Source organism: Enhydra lutris, unplaced genomic scaffold (assembly GCF_002288905.1).
Source record: "Enhydra lutris kenyoni isolate GAN:26980312 unplaced genomic scaffold, ASM228890v2 scaffoldscaffold3, whole genome shotgun sequence".
In the NCBI taxonomy this organism is placed as follows: Eukaryota; Metazoa; Chordata; class Mammalia; order Carnivora; family Mustelidae; genus Enhydra; species Enhydra lutris.
In genome coordinates this window covers 83,273,309-83,297,238 of record NW_019154087.1, presented here as the reverse complement: position 1 = coordinate 83,297,238, position 23,930 = coordinate 83,273,309, and the positions used below count along the sequence as shown (strand labels likewise).

At 35.1% G+C, this 23,930-nt stretch overlaps 1 protein-coding gene across 1 annotated transcript in view; it reads left to right on the top strand.

Annotated features, from left to right (window-relative positions):
- LOC111153218 (ADAM metallopeptidase domain 7) overlaps positions 1-23,930 on the top strand; it is an 83,344-nt gene that overhangs the window by 2,352 nt on the left and 57,062 nt on the right. The window contains exons 3-4 of the mRNA XM_022512108.1: positions 3,666-3,736; positions 23,057-23,135. Coding sequence (XP_022367816.1) covers positions 3,666-3,736; positions 23,057-23,135 — 150 coding nt within the window. The remainder of the gene's footprint in view (positions 1-3,665; positions 3,737-23,056; positions 23,136-23,930) is intronic.

The window sequence follows — 23,930 nt, the reverse complement described above, 5'->3', positions numbered from 1 at the left end:
CCTGGGTTCGAGCCCCACATCGGGCTTTCTGCTCGGCGGGGAGCCTGCTTCCTCCTCTCTCTCTGCATGCCTCTCTGCCTACTTGTGATTTCTCTCTGTCAAATAAATAAATAAAATCTTTAAAGAAAAAAAAAAAAAAAGCTTTTATTGGTTGAAGTTTGGTACTCATTGAAGAGGGCCAAACCAGCCCTCTGTCACCATTGTGTAAATCAAGACATCAATCTCATTATGAATATACAAAAGGATACTGGACTGAGGCAGGAAATATACAAGATGTCTTTGGAGTATCTTCTATACCAGAAAGTAAGGAAGTTCTCAAGCAAACAAACAAACAACCCAAACTTGCATTGATGGGAGGATGTCAAAAGAACATAGGAGCCAAATGAAGGAGCTCCCAATAGCCAAAGAAGAGACAATATGAGGACAAAATTATTAGTGTAGTTTTGGGCTATAATAAAATATAAGTTAATACCTATGAAGTCATAGTGGTATAAATAAATAATTGAATAAATAAATGGGGAAGAATAGACAAATCCTCCACACATAAGAATTAAAAAAATTGATGTAGACAGTCTCCTTCCTAGGAGGTGGAGAATAACTCCCTACCCTTTAAGCATGGCCTGTGCATAGACCCTACCAAAGATTAGAATGGGGAAGAGGGGACCAGTAAAATGGAGAAGAGTGTAAACTTACAGTGGAGAAAGGCTGACAAATGCTACCTCAGCCAGGTGATCAAGGTAATCAGTAATCATATTCAGTAATAAGTCATATTGATAGTATGTACTCTTAATATGATGTGTGAAAATGGCACCTTATTTTGTTATTTTCTCTCAAATCCCCATAATTCCAGGCTGGGAATGAGAAACATATTGGGGAAAAAAAAAAACTTAATTAAGGAGCAATCTATAAAATACTTGATCAGTACTCCTCAAAACTGTCAAGGTTGTCAAAAAATAAGGAAAGTCAGAGAAGCTGCCATAGTGTAGAGAGTCATGACAGGAGGCATGACAACTGAATGTGATGTGGTGTCCTGGATGGGATCTTAAGACAGTGAAAGGACATTAGACAAAAACAAAGAAAATCTGGATAAGTGTATAATTTAATTGGTAATGTCAGTCTTGAATCATGAGTTGTGACAAGTACACTATAGTAATGTATGATGTTAACAATATGGAACCCTGAGTTGTGGAATACATGGGAATGCTCTGTATTATCTTTCCAACTTTTCTTTAACTCTAAAATGATTCTAAATAAAAACAATTTTAAAATTAAATAAAATAAATAAAATTCTAAAATAAAACACAAAGTTAAAAATTCTGTTTATATACAAATAATATTAATGACAAGATTAACAAGAATGTCACATTTGACAATATTAACAACTGTGTCTGAATAACAAACAGAAAACCCATAATCACACATTCAAATTTTACAGTCCCATTATACCACTGTTATTCACACACAACAGCAAGTATAGTTCATCATGTTGTAAACAGGATTCAACCCTTTTTATCTAAGTAAGCACCTAGGTTCTTGCCTTCCCACTGTGATTTATGTGTTTATAACGAAGTCCCAATTTTATGTTAAACTTTCAGTCCAAAAATTGCCCAAATCAATGCACAACTCACATTCAACAAACACAAAACTCCCTCTCCCTCCCTCAAAGTTGCCTCTCTACAGAAGACTTTCAATAGCATAGTTTAAACAAACCAGAATACTGAGTGAATTATTACTGTTATTATTATTATTCTTGGAGGGGGGAAGAGAATGGTGGGGGTAGAGAGGGAGAGAGAGAATCCTAAGCAGGCTCCATGTCTGGTGCAGAGCCACACATGGGGCTCAGTCTCACAAGTTGAGATCATGACCTAAGCGAAGTCAAGAGTGGGACACTGAACCAACTGAACCTCTCAGGTACCACCTAAGGGAAGTCTTTACTCCTCTCTTTTGTCTCCCCAATCAAAAAAAAATCATTAAATTTTGTGAATTCTAACATGTAAATATCCTTTGAAATTTTCTACTCTCCCTTTTCCCTGCTTCCACTCCCTTGCCCAAGTGATTTATATCCCATCAACAGACTTTAAATGTTTTTCCTGCCTACAGTTGTGATTTTTGCTGATACATTATCTGTAATAGGTAAGCCATCTAAAAATACTGTACCTACTTCTGTATTTTTTGCCTAAACCTTTTTCTTCTCTTTGCTCTTAGGATGAAGTCCAAATCTTCTTGAGTGACTAACTGGTCTGTACATGATTTAGCTCCTTCCTACCTTTTCATTTCTCGTATTTATTCAATTTACACTTGATTCTCCAGCCTCCTTGAATTTTTCTGGGCTTCTCAATATGTCAAGCTCCTTCCTACCTCAGGACCTTTGCTTGCTCTGTTCTCTGCCTCCTATTTCTCCTTCACATAGTCATTGCATTTCTCCTATTATGATGTTTATTTTTTTAAAGATTTTATTTTTTTATTCATGAGACACAGAGAGAGAGAGAGAGGCAGAGGGAGAAGCAGGCTCCCCACTTAACAGGGAGCATGATGCAGGACTCAATTCCAAGACTCCAGGATCATGACCTGAGCTGAAAGCAGACACTTAACCATCTGAGCCACCCAGGAGCCCCTATTATGATGTTTATAATACTCAATTACATTTGTTTGATTTTCTTCTTTGCCAAGCTGTGGTTTTCATAAGGGCAGTGACCTCTATATTGTGCATAATTGTATTTTCCATATTATCACTGTGCCTGAATAACAGCTATTGAATACATGGGTGAACAATAAACTGAAGAAATGTGCTAGAAAAATGACTAGTACCTGTGAATATTTAAATTATAAATAATTCATAATCAGAAGGAAATAAAATATAACAAAAGAAAATATTTAAAGGATATGTTAGGAATTCATATACAAATATGTAAACAAAATAAGCTAAACAGAAGAAAAATATCACTTCTGATGGTCATTAAAGAAAAGTTTGTAACAATAAGTTATCATTTCATTAATGTTAATATCTAAGGCAAGAAAATAAGAACCACTATAAATTTCTAGTGAAATTCTAATTTTGTGCTTCCCTTCTTCAGGGTTATCTTGCAGCATTTATTAAACATTTTTTCCATGTTGCCAACCAAGAAATGATGTCTAACTATAGCAAATACCCCAATTGAAATTTCTGATCTGGATATTGGTTAAATAAATTCACATTGTGATTTTCAGTCATAAAATACATACTACAAAGGAACATTTATTGGAATAGGAAAATGGCCATGGTCATAACTTACTTCTGTGTGAGAAAGTAGACTATAAAATGGTACACCACAAACTGTTAAAGATACATAAACAAAAGATCTGTGGTCAGGGGTGGAATGGCAAGGACATATGACTTGTTATCTCTGGGCGAGGAGAGAATATATTTATTTTAATTTCTTTTTATAACTAGAAAAAATTCCCATCAAAAAATTTAATTAAAAAATAGCTTACAAGCAAAATCCTCCATATATTGCCCTCATAAATTCAGCCTAATCTATATTTATCATTTTGCCTAGCCAGACCACTGGACTGCTGGGTAGACTGATAGTCTAATTTCCCCTGCACCCACTCCACTCCCCACCCCAATACACACTAAATAAGCACACATTTAAGTCACATGATGAATACTGTTTTGCAGGAAACAGATGGAAGAAGAATTGTTGTATGAACTAAAGCTAACTAGAAAAACCTTAATACTTCACCTTTTAAGATCAAGGTAAGTTCTATTATAATTTAATATCTTATAGATTTATTGGTCTGTAGTATTCCAGTTTTTGTAAAAATTGTTAGTGAAATGAATTCATCATGTTATTGTTACCTATATATAGCTGAATTCCTACTCATCTATACAATGGAATATTATGCAGCCATTAAAAATAAAAACTTGCATTTGCAATGACATAGATGGAACTAGAGGGTATTATGCTAAGTGAAATAAGTCAATCAGGGAAGGACAATTATCATATGATTTCACTGATATGTGGAATTTGGAAACAAGGCAGAGAATCAAAGGGGAAGAGGGGAGAAAATGAAACAAGAAAAAGAAACAAGATGAAACCAGAGAGGGAGAGAAACCATAAGAGACTCTTAATCTCATTAAACAAACTGAGGGTTGCTGAAGTGAAGGAGGGTGGGAGGGATGTGGTGGCTGGGTGCTGAACACTGGGGAGGGTATGTGCTATGGTGAGCACTATGAATTGTGTAAGACTGATGAATCACAGACCTGTACTCCTGAAACAAATAATACATTATATGTTTTTTTAAATTTTTTAAATTTTTTATTAACATATATTATTAGCCCCAGGGGTACAGGTCTGTGAATTGCCAGGTTTACACACTTCACAGCATTCACCATAGCACATACCCTCCCCAATGTCCATAACCCCACCACCCTCTCCCTCCCCCTCTCCCCCCAGCAACCCTCAGTTTGTTCTGTGAGATAAGAGTCTATTACGGTTTCCTAGAATTGTTTGTATTTCTTTGGTGTTGTTTGTGATCTCTCCTCTTTCATTAATGATTTTATTTATTTGGGTCTTTTCTCTTTTCTTTTTGGTAAGTCTGGCCAGGGGTTTATCAATCTTATCAATTCTTTCAAAGAACCAGCTCCTAGTTTCTTTGATTTGTTCTATTGGTTTTGTGTTTGTTTGTTTGTTTGTTTGTTTTGGTTTTGGTTTTGGTTTTGGTTTTTTGTTTCTATTTCATTGGTTTCTGCTCTGATCTTTATTATTTCTCTTCTCCAGCTGGGTTTAGGCTTTCTTTGTTGTTCTTTCTCCAGCTTCTTTAGGTGTGGGTTAGGTTGTATATTTGACACCTTTTTTGTTTCTTGAGAAAAGCTTGTATAGCTGTATATTTTCCTCTCAGGACTGCCTTTGCTGTGTCCCACAGATTTTGAACCATTTTTGGTTCAAAAAAATTTAAAAAATGATTTCTGAATCATTTGTTTCCATGAATTTTTTTCAATTCTTCTTTAATCTCCTGGTTGACCCATTCATTCTTTAGAAGGATACTCTTTAGTCTCCATGTATTTGGGTTCTTTCCAAATTTCCTCTTGTGATTGAGTTCTAGCTTCAGAGCATTGTTGTATGAAAATATGCAGGGAATCATCCCAGTCTTTTGATACCAGCTGAGACCTGATTTATGACCCAGGATGTGATTTATTCTGGAGAATGTTCCATGTGCACTAGAGAAGAATGTGTATTTTGTTGCTTTGGGATGGAATGTTCTGAATATATCTGTGATGTCCATCTGGTCCAGTCTGTCATTTAGGACCTTTATTTCCTTGTTGATCTTTTGCTTGTATGATCTGTCCATTTCAGTGTTAAAGTCCCCTACTATTATTGTATTATTGTCGATGTGTTTCTTTGATTTTGTTATTAATTGGTTTATATAGTTGGCTGCTCCCATGTTAGGGGCATAGATATTTAAAATTGTTAGATTTTCTTGTTGGACAGACCCTTTGGGTATGATATAGTGTCCTTCCTCATCTCTTATTATAGTCTTTGGCTTGAAATCTAATTGATCTGATATAAAGATTGCCATCCCAGCTTTCTTTTGATGTCCATTAGCATGGTAAATTGTTTTCCACCCCCTCACTTTAAATCTGGAGGTGTCTTTGGGTCTAAAATGAGTTTCTTGCAGACAGCATATTAATGGGTTTTTTTTAATCTATTCTGATACCCTGTGTCTTTTGATTGGAGCATTTAGCCCATTTACATTCACGGTAACTACTGAGAGATATGAATTTAGTGCCACTGTATTGCCTGTAAGGTGACTACTACTGTATATTGTCTCTGTTCCTTTCTGATCTACTATTTTTAGGATCTCTGCTTACAGGACCACTTTCAATATTCCTTGTAGAGCTGGTTTGGTGTTTATAAATTCTTTTAGTTTTTGTTTGTCCTGGAGGCTTTTTATCTCTCCTTCTATTTTCAATGATAGCCTAGCTGGATGTAGTATTCTTGGCTGCTTGTTTTTCTCGTTTAGTGTTCTGAATATATCATGCCAGCTCTTTCTGGCCTGCCAGGTCTCTGTGGATAAGTCTGCTGCCAATATAATATTTTTACCCTTGTATGTTACAGACTTCTTGTCCTGGGCTGCTTTCAGGATTTTCTCTTTGTTGCTAAGACTTGTAAATTTTACTATTAGATTATGGGGTGTGGACCTATTCTTGTTGATTTTGAGGGCGTTCTCAGCACCTCCTGGATTTTGATGCTTGTTCCCTTTGCCATATTAGGGAAATTCTCTACAATAATTTGCTCCAGTATACTTTCTGCTCCCCTCTCTTTCTTCTTTTTCTGGAATCCCAATTATTCTAATGTTGTTTCATCTTACAGTATCACTTATCTCTTGAATTCTTCCCTCATGGTCCAGTAGTTGTTTGTCTCTCTTTTGCTCAGCTTCTTTATTCTCTGTCATTTGGTCTTCTATATCACTAATTCTCTCTTCTTCCTCATTTATCCTAGCAGTAAGAGTCTCCATTTTTTTATTGCACCTCATTAATAGCTTTTTTGATTTCAACTTGGTTAGATTTTAGTTCTTTTATTTCTCCAGACAGGGTTTCTCTAATATCTTCCATGCCTTTTTTGAGCCCTGCTAGCACCTTGAGAATCATCATTCTGAACTCTAGATCTGACATTTTACCAATGTCTGTATTGATTAGGTCCCTAGCCTTTGGTACTGCCTCTTGTTCTTTTTTTTGTGGTGAGTTTTTCCGTCTTCTCATTTTATCCAGATAGGAGTATATGAAGGAGTGAATAAAATACTAAAAGGGTGGCAAAGACCCCAGAAGAATGTGCTTTAACCAAATCAGAAGAGACCCCAAATCATGGGGGAAAGAGAGGGGGTAAAAAGAAATTCAAAAAAAAAAAAAAAAGAAAGAAAGAAAAAATATAAAAAAGAAAAAAATATATATATATATATATTAGACTGGTGAATAGAACAGGGTCACCCACTTAATTTTGGGAGTATTTTGGTCTGTTAGAAGAAACTACCTCCCAAAATTTTAAAGAATGAAAAACATATATAAGGGTAAACATAATGAAGGGATGGAATATGACTATAAAGATGAAATTATTTTTTTTCAATTTCTAAAAAAAGTGTTGATAAGGTAAGTTGGTTGGGAGAATAAAGAAAGAAATAAAGAAAGTAGAGAGAATTTGCTCAGGTTGGAGACTAGAGCAAAGTCCTGTGCTAGATTTAGGGTATATTTTGATGTATTAGAGTTGTATCCCAAATTTTTTTAGAAGAAAAAACCCTACGTGTATACAAAAAATAAAGTTAGATACAATGGAGGATAAAATATGACTATAATAATGAAAGTTCAAAAAAGTTTTTTTTTAATGAAAGGTATTGTTAAGATAAACTAGTTAAAAATGTTAACAGAAAAAGGTAAAAGTCAAAAAAAATTTAGAAGAAAAAAATAAAATTAAAAAGAATTAATTAACTTTGCAAGACTAAAGAGTCATGGGGAGAAAGCCATGAATTCCATGCTTTGCTTTCTCCTCCTCTGGAATTCCGGTGTTCTCCCTCATAAGTGAAATTGGTCTTGGCTGGATTTCTTGTTGATCTTCTGCAGGAGTGGCCCGTTGTAGTGATTCTCAAGTGTCTTTGCCCGAGGCGTGATTGCACCGCCCTTACCAGGGGTCATGCTAAGTAACCCGCTCGGGTTCGCTTTTAGGAGCTTTTGTTCCCTGAACACTTTCTGTAGAGTTCCAGGGGACGGGAATGAAAATGGCAGCCTCCCAATCTCTGGCCTGGAGGAGCAGAGAGCTCAGGGCCCCACTCCTCCGTGTACCCTAGGAGAAAAGCTCTCAATCACTCCCATCTCCCTGGCCTCTTGCTGTGCTCCGAGCTCACCCAGCCTGTGACCAAGCATCGCTGTCTCTGGCATGCAGCCCCGCCTGGAGTCTCCAAATTCTGTAGATCACTGTGCTCTTCCAGGGGGGTCTCCCCGGATCTTGTGGGGTCCCTGCTCACAGAGCGGTGGCCTGTGCCATGGATCACAACTTAAGGTAACCCTGAGTTGAGAGCTCACTCCTTGGCTCTGCCTCTGTAGCCGGCTTCACCACATAATATCAGTGAGCTCTGTGACATTCAGACACCCCCGATCCTTCTGTGACCCTGTGGGACCTGAGGCCACTCTGTCCCCTCATGGGGTTCACCCTTGCTTAGCCTCTGGAATGATGTCCTTCAGTGGAGTAGACTTTTAAAAGTTCTGATTTCGTGCTCCGTTGCTTCGCTGCTTGCCGGCAGCTAGCTCCTCCTGTCGCGGTCTATCTTTGCGTCGCTTTGGATTTACTTCTCCACTGGTCCTACATTTCAGAAAGTGATTGGTTTTCTGTTTCTAGAATTGCTGCCCTTCTTCTCTTCAATCTCCTGTTGGATTTGTAGGTGTTCAGAATGGTTTGATAAGCTATCTAGCTGACCTCCTGCTACCTGATGTCATCTCAGCCTGCTACTTCTCCACCATCTTGACTCCTCCCTCCAATATATTAATTTAGTAATGAAAATATTTAAAAATTACATATCAGTATCTTAACAACAATTATAGACACTACCCTTCAGTCCTGAGTTACCCTCTGCTTGGGGTACTTAGAGCCTTTGACTTCATGTACTCACTCTAAGAAGAAAGTTAATATGTTACTTCTGAGTCAGTAGAACAAAGGAAATACTGCTTTTAGGGTGACTGCTAAGTTGTTTAAAATAGATATCAAACCAAGTTCTGTTGGAGAATAAACTAAAAATGAGGAAGAATTTACCTCATCAAGCTACCTTGTGTCAGCTGGATAATTCTAATGGCTTTAATTTCTTCGTTAGCTTTCTCCACAACCTCTGTTTTGTTTTTGCTGAATTTCCATTGCTTTTCTTTGGGCCATTCCTACACACAATAGTCCTGAATCCCAGCCCTGAACATTAAAATCGAGAAGAATTGTCAAATGCTAAGAAAAGTGGAAGAATAACTATTGAAGAATTGAGACTCTGGCCTATTAGCTAAAAACAGCAACCAAAAAATATAAAACAAAGAAACAAACATCCTTTCTTCTACTCTGGAGTTGCCTGTTGGACAAAGGTGCAGAAATACAATTAATCTAATAACATAATTATTAGATTATAGATGATAGATAATTATTATTATTATATTATTGAATGTTAGATACTAGATAATTATTATTATCTATTAATAGATAATAGATCATTAGGTAATTTATTCAGACTGCATACATTCTCAGGATGGAATAAGGCTAACATCTATTGAATAATTTCTATGTGCCTTTCCTCAAAGTTCTCTCTCAATTCCCACAATACCTACACAAAGTGGATGTTGTTTTACTTAGGAAGAATCATAGGTTCACTGAAGTAAAAACTGTCAGGATCACAATGGTGCTGATTCACTATAACTCAGATCTACCTGCTCTTGAAATTACAACATGCTGCTTATGCCTCAAGTAGCCAATCTTATTATATTAGCTGTTGTTTAATCCTGTTAATCAGCTGGGAGTTATATATTATAGAATTATAGACATACAAAGCAGTTTGATCTGACATTGATACCTCTCATGGGCAACATTACCTTTGTCTCCTAGCAACATGAAGTAAGTGAATTTAGTGCATGCCGTGGAGCCTCCCAAATCTGTGACTATTATTTATTCAGATGTTTTCATATCATATGGTTAACAAACAGAAACTTTCAATGATTCATTAGCTAAGTATATCACCAAGTGTTCTTCATATCACGTGCCCTCTTTAATGCCTATCACCCAGTTACCCCATCCTCCCACCCACTTCCATATCCCCAACCCTCAATTTGTTTCTCGGAGTCAAGAGTCTCTTGAGGTCTGTCTCCCTCTCTGATTTCTTCCCATTCAGTTTTCCCTCCCTTCCCCTATTGTCCTCTGCACTATTCCTTATGTTCAGCACATGAGTAATATGATAGTTGTCTTCCTCTGATTGACTTATTTCACTCAGGATAATACTGTCCAGTTCCATCTATATCTATCTATATCTATAGTTATATCTAATCTATATTATCTATCTATATCTATTGATCGATCTATCTATATCTATCTCCACCACATCTTCCTTATCCATTCATATGCATCTGTCAATGGACATCTCCACTGTTTCCACAGTTTGGCTATTGTGGACATTGCTACTATGATATTTGGGTGAGGGTGGCCCTCTGGATCACTACCTTTGTATCTTTGTGGGGGGTAAATTCCTAGTAGTGCAATTTCTGGGTTGTAGGTAGCCCTATTTTTAACTTTTTGAGAAACCTCCATACTGTTTTCCAGAGTGGCTATACCAGCTTGCATTCCCATCAACAGTGTAAAAAGGTTCCCTTTTCTCCTCACCCTTACCAACATTTGTTGTTTCCTGTCTTGTTAATTTTAGCCATTCTGGTGTAAGTTGGTAACTCATTGTAGTTTTGATTTGTATTTCCCTGATGCCAAGGATTATTTTTCTTGTATTTTGGCCATTTGAATGTCTTCTTTGGAGAAATATCTGATCGTGTTTTTTCTGCCCATTTCTTGACTGGATTATTTGTTTTTGGGGTGTTGAGTTTGATAAGTTATTTATAGATCTTGGATACTTACCCTTTAGCTGATATGTCATTTGCAAATATCTTCTCCCATTCTGTAGGTTGCCTTTTAGTTTTGTTGACTGTTTTCTTGCTGTGCAGAAGCTTTTTATCTGAAGTCTCAATACTTCAATTTTGCTTTTGTTTCCCTTGCCTTTGGAGACATGTTTAACAAGAAGTTGCTGTGGCCAAGGTTGAAGAGGTTGCTCCTTGTGTTCTCCTTTAGGATTTTGATGGATTCCTGTTTCACATTTAGATCTTTCATCCATTTTGAGTTTTTCTTTGTTCATGGTGCAAGGAAATGGTCCAGTTTGATCCTTCTGCATATGGTTGTCCATTTTTGCCAGCACCGTTTATTGAAGAGACTGTCCTTTTTCCATTAGATATTCTTTCCTGCTTTATTGAAGATTAGTTGACCACAGAGTTGAGGGTCCATTTCTGGGTTCTCTATTCTGTCCCACTGATCTATGTGTCTCTTTTTGTAGCAGTACCATACTGTCTTGATGATTATAGCTTTGTAATAGAGCCTGAACTCCAGCATTGTGATGGCATCAGCTTTGGTGTTCTTTTTCAACATTCCTCTATTTGTAGTCTTTTCTGGTTCCATAAAAGTTTAGGATTATTTGTTCTAGCTCTGTGAAAAATGTTGATGGTATTTTGATAGAGATTGCATTGAATGTGTAGATTGCTCTGGGTAGCATAGACATTTTAACAATTTTTATTCTTCCAATCCATGAGCATGGAGTTTTTTTCCATATCTTTGTGTCTTCCTTGATGTCTTTCATAAGTGTACTGTAGTTTTTAGAGTACAGATCCTGTACCTCTTTAGTTAGGCTGATTCCTAGGTATCTTATGTTTTTTGGTACAATTATGAATGGGATAATTCCTTAATTTCTCTTTCTTCTCATTGTTAGTGTACAGAAATGCAACTGATTTTCTGTGCATTGATTTTATATCCTATCATGTTGTTGAATTCCTTTATGAGTTCTAGCAATTTTTTGGTAGAGACTTTTGGGTTTTCCCCATAGTGTATCATGTCATCTGCGAAGAGTGAGAGTTTGACTTCTTGGCCAATTTGAATGCCTTTTATTTCTTTTTGTTGTCTGATTACTGAGGCTAGGACTTCTAGTACTATGTTGAACAATGGTGGTGAGAGTGGGCATCCTTGTCATGTTCCTGACCTTAGGGGAAATGCTCTCAGTTTTTCCTCAGTAATAATGATATTCCTTGCGGGCTTTTCTTAGAAGGCTTTTGTGATATTGAGGTGTGTTCCCTCTATATCTACACTTTGGAGAGTTTTACCTGTGAAAAGATTCTGTATTTTGTCAAGTGCTTTTTCAGTATCAATTGAGAGGATTATATGGTTCTTGTCCTTTCTTTTATTAACGTGATGTATCATGTTGATTAATTTGCAAATGTTGAACCACTCTTGCATCTCAGGAATAAATCCCACTTGGTTGTGGTGAGTAATCCTTTTAATGTACAGTTGGGTCCTACTGGTTAGTATCTTGGTGAGAATTTGGCATCCATGTTCATCAGGGATATTGGTGTGTAATATTCCTTTTTGATGGGGTTTTTGTCTGGTTTTAGGGGTCAAGGTAATGCTGGACTTACAGAATGAGCTTAGAAATTTTCCTTCCATTTCCATTTTTTGAGACAGCGTCAGAAGAATAGGTATTAATTCTTCTTTAAATGTTTGGTAGAATTCTCCCGGGAAGACATTTGGCCCTGGACTCTTGTTTTGGGGGAGATTTTTTTATTATTGCTTTAATTTCATTGCTAGTTATGGGTCTGTTCAGGTTTTCTATTTGTTCCTGGTTCAATTTTGGTAGTTTATAAGTTTCTAGGAATACAATACATCCATTTCTTCCAGATTGCCTAATTTGTTGGCATATATTTGCTCATAATTTATTCTTAAAATTGTTTATAATTCCTTGGTGTTGATCATGATCATTCCTCTTTCTTTCATGATTTTATTTCTTTGGGCCCTTTTTCTTTTCTTTTTGATAAGTCTGGCTAGGGGTTTATCAATCTTATTAATTCTTGCAAAGATCCAGCTTCTAATTTCATTGATCTGCTTAACTCTTCTTTTCATTCCTATTTCATTGATTTCTGCTCTTACCTTTATTATTATTTCTCTTCTCCTGCTTGGTTTAGGCCTTTTTTTTTTTTTTCCTTTCTTCAGCTCCTTTAAGTGTAAGTTTAGCTTGTGTATTTGAGATTTTCTAATTTTTTTGAGAAAAACTTTTGTTGTTATGTACTTCCCTCTTAAGACCACCTTTGCTGTATCCCAAAGTTTTGAACAGTTGTGTTTTCATTCTCATTTGTTTCCTTGAATTTTTAAAAATTCTTTAATTTCCTGGCTGACCACTAATTCTTTATTAGGATTCTCTTTTACCTCCACATATTTGAGTTCTTTCCATATTTCTTCTTGTGATTGAGTTCCAGTTTCAAAGCACTGTGGTCTGAAAATATGCATGAAATAATCCCAGTCTTTTGGTACTGTTTGAGACTTAATTTGTGACCCAGTATGTGATCTGTTATGGAGAATGTTCCATGTGCACTAGAGAAGACTGTGTATTCTGTTGCTTTAGGTGCAAGGTTCTGTATATATCTGTGTCGATCTGGTCCAGCATTTCATTCAAAGCCCTTGTTTCCTTGTTGATCTTCAGCTTAGGTGACCTGTCCATTGCTGTGAATGGGGTGTTGAAGTCCCATACTAGTATTATCAATATGTTTCTTTAATTTGCTTTTTAATTTGTTTATGTAATTTGCTGCTCCCAAGTTAGGAGCACAAATATTTATAATTTATAAATTTTAGATCTCCTCATTGGATAGATATTTAAGTATGATATAGTGTCCCTCTTCATCCCTTACTACAGACTTTGGTTTAAAATCTAATTTGTCTGATGTGAAGATTGTTAGCCCCACTTTCTTTTTTTTGTCTGTTAGCATAACAAATCATTCACTACCCCATACCTTTCAATCTGGAGGTGTCTTTAGGTCAAAAGTGAGTCTCTTGTAGGCAGCATATGAATGGGTCTTACTTTTTTAATCTAATCTGATACCCCTGTGTCTTTTGATTGGAGGATTTAGCTCATTTACATTCAGAGTAACTATTGAAAGATATTAATTTTGTGCCATTGTATTACCTGTAAAATCCCTATTACTGTAGATTGTCTCTTTCTTTCTGGTCTATGTTACCTTGGGGCTCTCTCCTCACTTACAGGGTCTCATTTAATATTTCTTGCAGGGCTGGTTTTGTGATTATAAATTCTTTTAGTTTCTGTTTATCCTTAAGCACTTTATCTCTCCTTCCATTCTGAATCACAACCTTGCTGGATTAAGTGTTCCTGGATGCACATTTTTCTCATTTATTACCCTGAATACATCATGCCAGCTCTTATTGGCCTGCTGGGTCTCTGTTGCCAGTCTAATGTTCCTATCCCTGTCAGTTTAAAAACTCTTGTCTCAAGCCATTTTCAGGATTTTATCTTTATCTGAAATTTGCAAGCTTCACTATTATATGTTTGGGGTGTTGATCTATTCTTACTGATTTTGATGGTGGTTTTCTCTACCTCTTAGAATTGAATGCCAGTTTCTTTCCCCAGATTAGAGAATTTCTTAGCTACAATTTGCTCAAATATACCTTCTGTCCCTCTCTTTCTTTTTTCCTCTTCTGGGACCCCAATAATTCTAATATTGTTTTCACTTTATGACATCGCTGATATCTTGAAGCCTCCCCTTCATGGTCCATTGGTTGGTTGTCTCTCTTTTCCTCAGCTTCCCTCCTTTCCATCAACTTGTCTTCTGTGTCACTGATTCTCTTTTCTGCATAATTTACCCTCGCTGTTAGAGCATTCAATTTAGATTGCATCTCAGTTAAAGTATTTTTAATTTCAGCCTGATTAGATTTTATTTCTGTACTAAGAGATTCTTTGGTGTCTTTCATGCTTTTTCCAAGCCCCATTAGTAATTTTAAAATTGTTATCCTGAGTTTCAGCTCTGACACTTTACTTATATCCGTGTTGATTAGATCTGTGACAGACAGAATTAGCTCTGGCTCTTTCTTTTGTTGTGAATTCCTCCTTCTAGTCATTTTGTCCAGAGACAAATGGATGAGTGAAAAAACAAAATAAAAATAAAAAATTTCAACCATGACCCAAGGAAAATACACACTGGACAAACCCTAAGAGGTCAGAAACCAAAAAACAACAGAAAAAGAAAAAGAAAAAAGAAAAAAAGGGGGAGGTAAAGAGAGAACATAATCTCTCAGGTGAATAAAGCAGAGTTACCCACTTGGTCCTTGGTATATATTGGTCTGTAAGAAAACACTAAATCTCAAAAGTGTAAAGAAAACAAAACATATATATATATATAATATAAAAAAAATTTAATATTTATTTCTGTTTGGGTTTTTTGTTTGTTTGTTCTCTGGTCTTTTTTCCCTTCTTTGGCTCTTTGGATTATTTGGTTTTTATTTTGTTTGCTTTGTTTTTACTTTACCTACTGGCTTTTTATTTATTTATTGGCTTTTTAGCAATATCTCTCTGTTTTAGGTTTAAGCTTTTGGTCTAGGGATTATAATATTTATTTATAGTTTTAAATATTTTTTATTTATTTTATTTATTTACAGTACATAAAATACAATATTTTATTACAGTTTTACTTATTGTATCATTTTATGTAAAATGTAAAGTCTTCACTATCCTATAAGCCCATTTACAACTAAACTCTTTTATATTACCTTGTCATATATATACCTCTATACATTAGTAACTCCGTAATGATAGCTATAATTTTGGCTTTAAATGGTCATATGACTTGGAAAAGAGTATTTATAGAACCCTACAGCAAGCATCATACTTATTGGTGAAAGACTGAACATACACAAATACGTGTACTCTCATCATAGCTATTCAACATATTCCCAGAAGTTCTAGTCAGTGCAACTCAGGAAGAAAAGGAAATGAAAGGCATAGAGATTGAAAGGTAGAAGAAAAAAGTCCTTATTTGCTGATGACACAATAGTGTTTTGCTTAGAAAATTCTATGGAAGCTAATAAACAAATTAGCAAACAAACAAAAATATCTCCTAGAAAGAATAAATGGGTTCAACAAAGTCACAGAATATTTCATCATAAAAAATCAATTGTATTGCTGTACAGTCAAAATGAAGATGTGAAAACTGAAATTTAAAATACAACACCATTTGCAATTGTTCAAAAATAAATAAAAGTTACAAATATGAGAAATATATACAAACCTTGTTCTCTGAAAATGACAAAATTCTGATGAAAATCATCAAAAAGATGTAAATAGATGGGACCTAATTTGTGATAATGTACTAGAAGTAGAAGATTTGACATGGTAAAGATGTTGATTCTCCAGTTGATATATAGAGTTATCACTATAGGGAGGGAGGGAGGGAGAAAGGGAGGAAGGGAGGGAGGAAGGGAGGGAAGAAGGAAGGGAGGGAGGGAGGAAGGAAAGAAGGAAAAGAAAGAAAGAAAGAAAGAAAGAGAGGGAGAGAGAGAGAGAGAAAGAAAGAAAGAAAGAGAGAGAGAGAATTTTTTTTTTTTCCTTTCTTCAGCTCCTTTAAGTGTAAGTTTAGCTTGTGTATTTGAGATTTTCTAATTTTTTTGAGAAAAACTTTTGTTGTTATGTACTTCCCTCTTAAGACCACCTTTGCTGTATCCCAAAGTTTTGAACAGTTGTGTTTTCATTCTCATTTGTTTCCTTGAATTTTTAAAAATTCTTTAATTTCCTGGCTGACCACTAATTCTTTATTAGGATTCTCTTTTACCTCCACATATTTGAGTTCTTTCCATATTTCTTCTTGTGATTGAGTTCCAGTTTCAAAGCACTGTGGTCTGAAAATATGCATGAAATAATCCCAGTCTTTTGGTACTGTTTGAGACTTAATTTGTGACCCAGTATGTGATCTGTTATGGAGAATGTTCCATGTGCACTAGAGAAGACTGTGTATTCTGTTGCTTTAGGTGCAAGGTTCTGTATATATCTGTGTCGATCTGGTCCAGCATTTCATTCAAAGCCCTTGTTTCCTTGTTGATCTTCAGCTTAGGTGACCTGTCCATTGCTGTGAATGGGGTGTTGAAGTCCCATACTAGTATTATCAATATGTTTCTTTAATTTGCTTTTTAATTTGTTTATGTAATTTGCTGCTCCCAAGTTAGGAGCACAAATATTTATAATTTATAAATTTTAGATCTCCTCATTGGATAGATATTTAAGTATGATATAGTGTCCCTCTTCATCCCTTACTACAGACTTTGGTTTAAAATCTAATTTGTCTGATGTGAAGATTGTTAGCCCCACTTTCTTTTTTTTGTCTGTTAGCATAACAAATCATTCACTACCCCATACCTTTCAATCTGGAGGTGTCTTTAGGTCAAAAGTGAGTCTCTTGTAGGCAGCATATGAATGGGTCTTACTTTTTTAATCTAATCTGATACCCCTGTGTCTTTTGATTGGAGGATTTAGCTCATTTACATTCAGAGTAACTATTGAAAGATATTAATTTTGTGCCATTGTATTACCTGTAAAATCCCTATTACTGTAGATTGTCTCTTTCTTTCTGGTCTATGTTACCTTGGGGCTCTCTCCTCACTTACAGGGTCTCATTTAATATTTCTTGCAGGGCTGGTTTTGTGATTATAAATTCTTTTAGTTTCTGTTTATCCTTAAGCACTTTATCTCTCCTTCCATTCTGAATCACAACCTTGCTGGATTAAGTGTTCCTGGATGCACATTTTTCTCATTTATTACCCTGAATACATCATGCCAGCTCTTATTGGCCTGCTGGGTCTCTGTTGCCAGTCTAATGTTCCTATCCCTGTCAGTTTAAAAACTCTTGTCTCAAGCCATTTTCAGGATTTTATCTTTATCTGAAATTTGCAAGCTTCACTATTATATGTTTGGGGTGTTGATCTATTCTTACTGATTTTGATGGTGGTTTTCTCTACCTCTTAGAATTGAATGCCAGTTTCTTTCCCCAGATTAGAGAATTTCTTAGCTACAATTTGCTCAAATATACCTTCTGTCCCTCTCTTTCTTTTTTCCTCTTCTGGGACCCCAATAATTCTAATATTGTTTTCACTTTATGACATCGCTGATATCTTGAAGCCTCCCCTTCATGGTCCATTGGTTGGTTGTCTCTCTTTTCCTCAGCTTCCCTCCTTTCCATCAACTTGTCTTCTGTGTCACTGATTCTCTTTTCTGCATAATTTACCCTCGCTGTTAGAGCATTCAATTTAGATTGCATCTCAGTTAAAGTATTTTTAATTTCAGCCTGATTAGATTTTATTTCTGTACTAAGAGATTCTTTGGTGTCTTTCATGCTTTTTCCAAGCCCCATTAGTAATTTTAAAATTGTTATCCTGAGTTTCAGCTCTGACACTTTACTTATATCCGTGTTGATTAGATCTGTGACAGACAGAATTAGCTCTGGCTCTTTCTTTTGTTGTGAATTCCTCCTTCTAGTCATTTTGTCCAGAGACAAATGGATGAGTGAAAAAACAAAATAAAAATAAAAAATTTCAACCATGACCCAAGGAAAATACACACTGGACAAACCCTAAGAGGTCAGAAACCAAAAAACAACAGAAAAAGAAAAAGAAAAAAGAAAAAAAGGGGGAGGTAAAGAGAGAACATAATCTCTCAGGTGAATAAAGCAGAGTTACCCACTTGGTCCTTGGTATATATTGGTCTGTAAGAAAACACTAAATCTCAAAAGTGTAAAGAAAACAAAACATATATATATATATAATATAAAAAAAATTTAATATTTATTTCTGTTTGGGTTTTTTGTTTGTTTGTTCTCTGGTCTTTTTTCCCTTCTTTGGCTCTTTGGATTATTTGGTTTTTATTTTGTTTGCTTTGTTTTTACTTTACCTACTGGCTTTTTATTTATTTATTGGCTTTTTAGCAATATCTCTCTGTTTTAGGTTTAAGCTTTTGGTCTAGGGATTATAATATTTATTTATAGTTTTAAATATTTTTTATTTATTTTATTTATTTACAGTACATAAAATACAATATTTTATTACAGTTTTACTTATTGTATCATTTTATGTAAAATGTAAAGTCTTCACTATCCTATAAGCCCATTTACAACTAAACTCTTTTATATTACCTTGTCATATATATACCTCTATACATTAGTAACTCCGTAATGATAGCTATAATTTTGGCTTTAAATGGTCATATGACTTGGAAAAGAGTATTTATAGAACCCTACAGCAAGCATCATACTTATTGGTGAAAGACTGAACATACACAAATACGTGTACTCTCATCATAGCTATTCAACATATTCCCAGAAGTTCTAGTCAGTGCAACTCAGGAAGAAAAGGAAATGAAAGGCATAGAGATTGAAAGGTAGAAGAAAAAAGTCCTTATTTGCTGATGACACAATAGTGTTTTGCTTAGAAAATTCTATGGAAGCTAATAAACAAATTAGCAAACAAACAAAAATATCTCCTAGAAAGAATAAATGGGTTCAACAAAGTCACAGAATATTTCATCATAAAAAATCAATTGTATTGCTGTACAGTCAAAATGAAGATGTGAAAACTGAAATTTAAAATACAACACCATTTGCAATTGTTCAAAAATAAATAAAAGTTACAAATATGAGAAATATATACAAACCTTGTTCTCTGAAAATGACAAAATTCTGATGAAAATCATCAAAAAGATGTAAATAGATGGGACCTAATTTGTGATAATGTACTAGAAGTAGAAGATTTGACATGGTAAAGATGTTGATTCTCCAGTTGATATATAGAGTTATCACTATAGGGAGGGAGGGAGGGAGAAAGGGAGGAAGGGAGGGAGGAAGGGAGGGAAGAAGGAAGGGAGGGAGGGAGGAAGGAAAGAAGGAAAAGAAAGAAAGAAAGAAAGAAAGAGAGGGAGAGAGAGAGAGAGAAAGAAAGAAAGAAAGAGAGAGAGAGAAAAAGAAAGAAAGAAAGAAAGAAAGAAAGAAAGAAAGAAAGAAAGAAAGAAAAAGAAAACCTCAACCTAAATCTCAAAGCTTATGCCAAATTTATACCAAAATTAACTCAAAATAGATCATGGATTTCAACATAGAACACAAAACCTTAATACTTTTAGATAAACAAGGTACTATTTTCAGAATCTAGAGCTAAGGCAAAAAATTCTTAGACTTGACACCAGGTCATTTGACATGAATAATGAAAGATAAAGTTGATAAACTTGTCTTCATTAAAATTGAAAGTGCTTACTCTACAAAAGTTCTGTCATGAGGATGAAAGACAAGCTACAGATTGGGAGCAGACATTTGCAAACCACAACCAACAAGGGACAATAGTCTGAAAAATAGAGAGTTCTCAAAACTCAGCCATAAAAAGTAAACAGTTCAACTGGGAAATAGGCCAAGATAGGGAGATACTTCTCACCAAAGAGAATATACGGATGACAAATAAGCCCTTGAAAAGATATATGGCATCATTAATCATTCAAGAAATGTAAATTAAACTGCAATGAAATATTTCATTCAATCAAAATGGCTAAAACTAAAAGAAAAAAAAATAGTAATTATATTACCAAATGCTGGCAAGGGATGTAAAGAAACTGCATCATTAATAATATGGGAATATAAAATTAATTTTTTATAATATAATATACATAATATATAATATAATATAATATAATAATAAAATTAAGTTTTTATAATTTTATAATAATACGGGAATATAAAATGATATAGCGTTCTGGAAAACAATTGCAATTTAAAAAAGAAACCAACATGCAATCTCCGTGAGGTAAAGCAATTGTACTTCTAGGTATTATTTCAGAAAAATGAAAACTTACATTCACACAGAAAGCTATACACAAATATTTGTAGCTCTATTCATGATAGCCTTAAACTGGAAACAACTCAGATCTCCTTCAACAAATAAATGGTTAAACACACTAGGCCATCCATATCATGGAATGCCACTTTGCAATGAAATGGAACAAATTGGGTGGATCACTATGGCATTATGCTGAATGGGAAAAAAAAATCTGAAAAAATCACATACCATATAATTCCACTGATAAAACATTCTCTAAATGAAAAATTATAAATCTGGAAAACAGTATGGTTGTTTGAATTGTTGTCAGGGATTAAGGATGTTGTTGAGGGGGAGGGATTATAAAGAGATAGCATGAAGGAGATTCTTCTGGTAGAATCAAGATATAGAACATCTTGATTGCAGCGGTGTAACACAAATCCACACACACGATAAAATGACATGTAAACACATGCACATGCATTGTACTAGTGGGTATTTCTGGTTTTGTTATTGTACTATAATTATTTAAGATGTAGCTTCTGGGGAGACTGAGTCAAGGGTGCACAGACATCAGATTCCGCTATGCCATCTCTGTAATTACCTATGAGTCTGTACTTACCTCAAAATAAAAGTTTAAAAATGAGATACTAGTGCTTTGTATTCATGAATTGAAAAAATACAGGATCCTTTGTTTTATAAGAAAATAACATTTTTAATTATAGTTTTGGAGGGAAAAAAGGACGTAATGTCCACTATGATTCTGCCCTTGAGCTAAAATGTACATCCTGGTTGCAAGCTGAACACATAATCCTACCTATTGGGACTTAATGGGAATGAGGCAGGTTATGTTCATGGAACATGGGCATGAATGGAAATCTAGCAGTTCTGCTCTAGTTGAGCAAATTCTGATTGTTCTGCCAGCTCTTTTTGAAAAGACAAATAAGAAGGCACAGGTGGATATTTATAATTCAGATTAAATATTTCCTTGATTTTGTTTTTGCAAAAATCTATTTTTAAATGCATATTTATGAGATAATTAAAGTAAGACTGTTGGATAAACAGTTATGTAGAGAGTGATGTCAATTTTAATAATGAACGTGTTTATATACTTATAACTACATAAATGTCTGTTTGTTTTTCACGTTCATATAACACAGTATATATTTTACCTCTCAAAAGTGATTCTGAGCTCATTTCATTTAGTCAACCCAAGTAATGGTACTGATACTAGGGCTTTCTCTACTCTGTCACCATTTCATCTCTAATAGAGTTAATATTCCACTTTTCTTCTTGTGGACTCATCAATGTTAAAATGGAATGGCTTTTTTCCACATGGGGTAATTCAGATTGAAATAAGTGAATTTCACAGCACAGAACACTGTCTTCTTACTGAGCAAGAAATAGGCAATCTATTGGCTGTTGCCAAGGGATCCCTCCAGACAGCAGGACTATAAGCAATTAAACTTCTCTTCCTTAGCAACTTATAATGAATGTGCCATTGAATGAAAAGCTGACAGTCTTGGGGGGAATATAATTCCATATCCCATTTCCTGGTTCTAGGAACAGGTTTGGGGCACATTAGGAAGGCTTTGATGCTGACCTACCTGCTTATGTGTTATCTCCTTGTGCGGTCACATTTACTCCAGATAACACAATCTCCTTCTGTCACCATATTTCCTCCATTCACTTCCTTTCACCAGACTTTTTTCCTGGTCTAAACTGACAGTGGTGTAGCCTGGCTTCTCCTTTATGTTATTGGTTTCTTATTTATAGGAAGACTGCCCTGAGCTCTTCATTTTTATGCTTTGGAAACATAAAGCTTAGCTTTTATATTTCAAAAGCCTTGACTTTCAGGACTAATGTTTCTGTTATGAGTTTCAAAAGTCTGTTTTTCAGGATAAAATAAAATCCAATAATTTCCTCCTTTGTTCTTCTGTTCTGCTATAGCATGTACTGAGAGAGTGGAGATATACAGTCTTAGTTCTCAGTCTGAAGATACCCATAGGTTTGATACAGGAGATGTGGGAGAGAACTGATTACTCTACTGAACATTCAGAATGCCATTCCTTTACCTGTGTAGAGGATAAAACTATAAAGAATTACATGAAAATATTAACATGGGTTGTCTTTCTATGGTGAGAATTCAGGACAATTTCATTTGTACTTTTCCATGTTTTCTAATTTTACTATTATTAACACATATTGCCTTTATCTAAATATATACCTGTTGGGTAAATATGTGTTAAGATATATGTAGTGTATGAATATATGCCTTATACATCAAATATATTTTGTATCAATATATATATGTATATATATATATATATATATATATATATATATATATATATACATATTTTTTTTACCTAGGTAATATTTTCTCTAAGTTCTTCTCCAATTGTTGCCTTGGCTAAAACTGCCAGAATCTTTTTCAGTCTCTTCTAGGGTTTACCAAATCATGAAATCTGGGTAGAATGCCTTTTCATGTGAGTGGAATTGATTCTGCTTATGTGGTTTTAGTATGAGAGGAATTTGCTGAGATTTGGAAGTAACCTGGAGATTTCTCTCTGCCATAATTGGTTTTATTTGCTGTCTTCATAAATGAGTAAATCTCACTACGTCTCTGCCATCTTTTCCAGGGAGTTCCTAGCCTCAAATTACAGTGAAACCTACTACTCCGCAAGAGGGGAGGTGATCACCAGCTACCCTCCCACCATGGTATCTTACAGAACCTTCCTATGTCTCTTTTCCGAAATTTCCTCATGTGATTTTAAAACCCAATCTAGCTTTATAAGAAGCTTCAGAAAATGTTATGTCAGAAATGAATCTTATATTGAGTACTGCAGCTGAATTATCCTGGAATAGAAAACATGCCCCTCCAAACTGTAAAGGAAGCTGATTACTGCCTAACAAGCAAATCAATGACTGTTAATGTATTTTTCTTTACTAAACTGGCTTCTATGTACCCAAAATAGTATTAAGCTTGGAGGAAGGGGAAGGCAGCATACAAAAGCAGTATAAGACACCCTGATGAGATTGTCATCAAGCTAAATGGATAAAACCTAAAGACATGAAATAGTTTTAAAACCTCCATCTAACTGACCCTTATGTGAGTCATATTCCCTGGCCTAGGACTTCTGAGGCACCAACATGAAGTCTTTTCAATTTCCAAGTGAATTTTTGTTCAATTATCATTAATATTATTCCAGTGGATACAGGTTTTACTTTTACAGTTGTCTTTCCGTTTCCAAAACATGCCCTCTGTATCCTTCTAACCAAAGATGACATTATCCTTTTATCAAAAGTATACTTTCTGAAACTTATTTCCTCTACATAAGGCATGAGGCAGCTATGAAAAGTAATCCTACAATCTTTGTAAAATACAAATGGAAGAAAACTGAATAACGTTCTTTTATGAGAGGGGTCGTTCTTGGCCTGTGAGGGTCTGAGATTGCATGGGAAGTGCCACACATAGGCAGGATTTGAATGGATGGATATAATGGAAAAGATGAT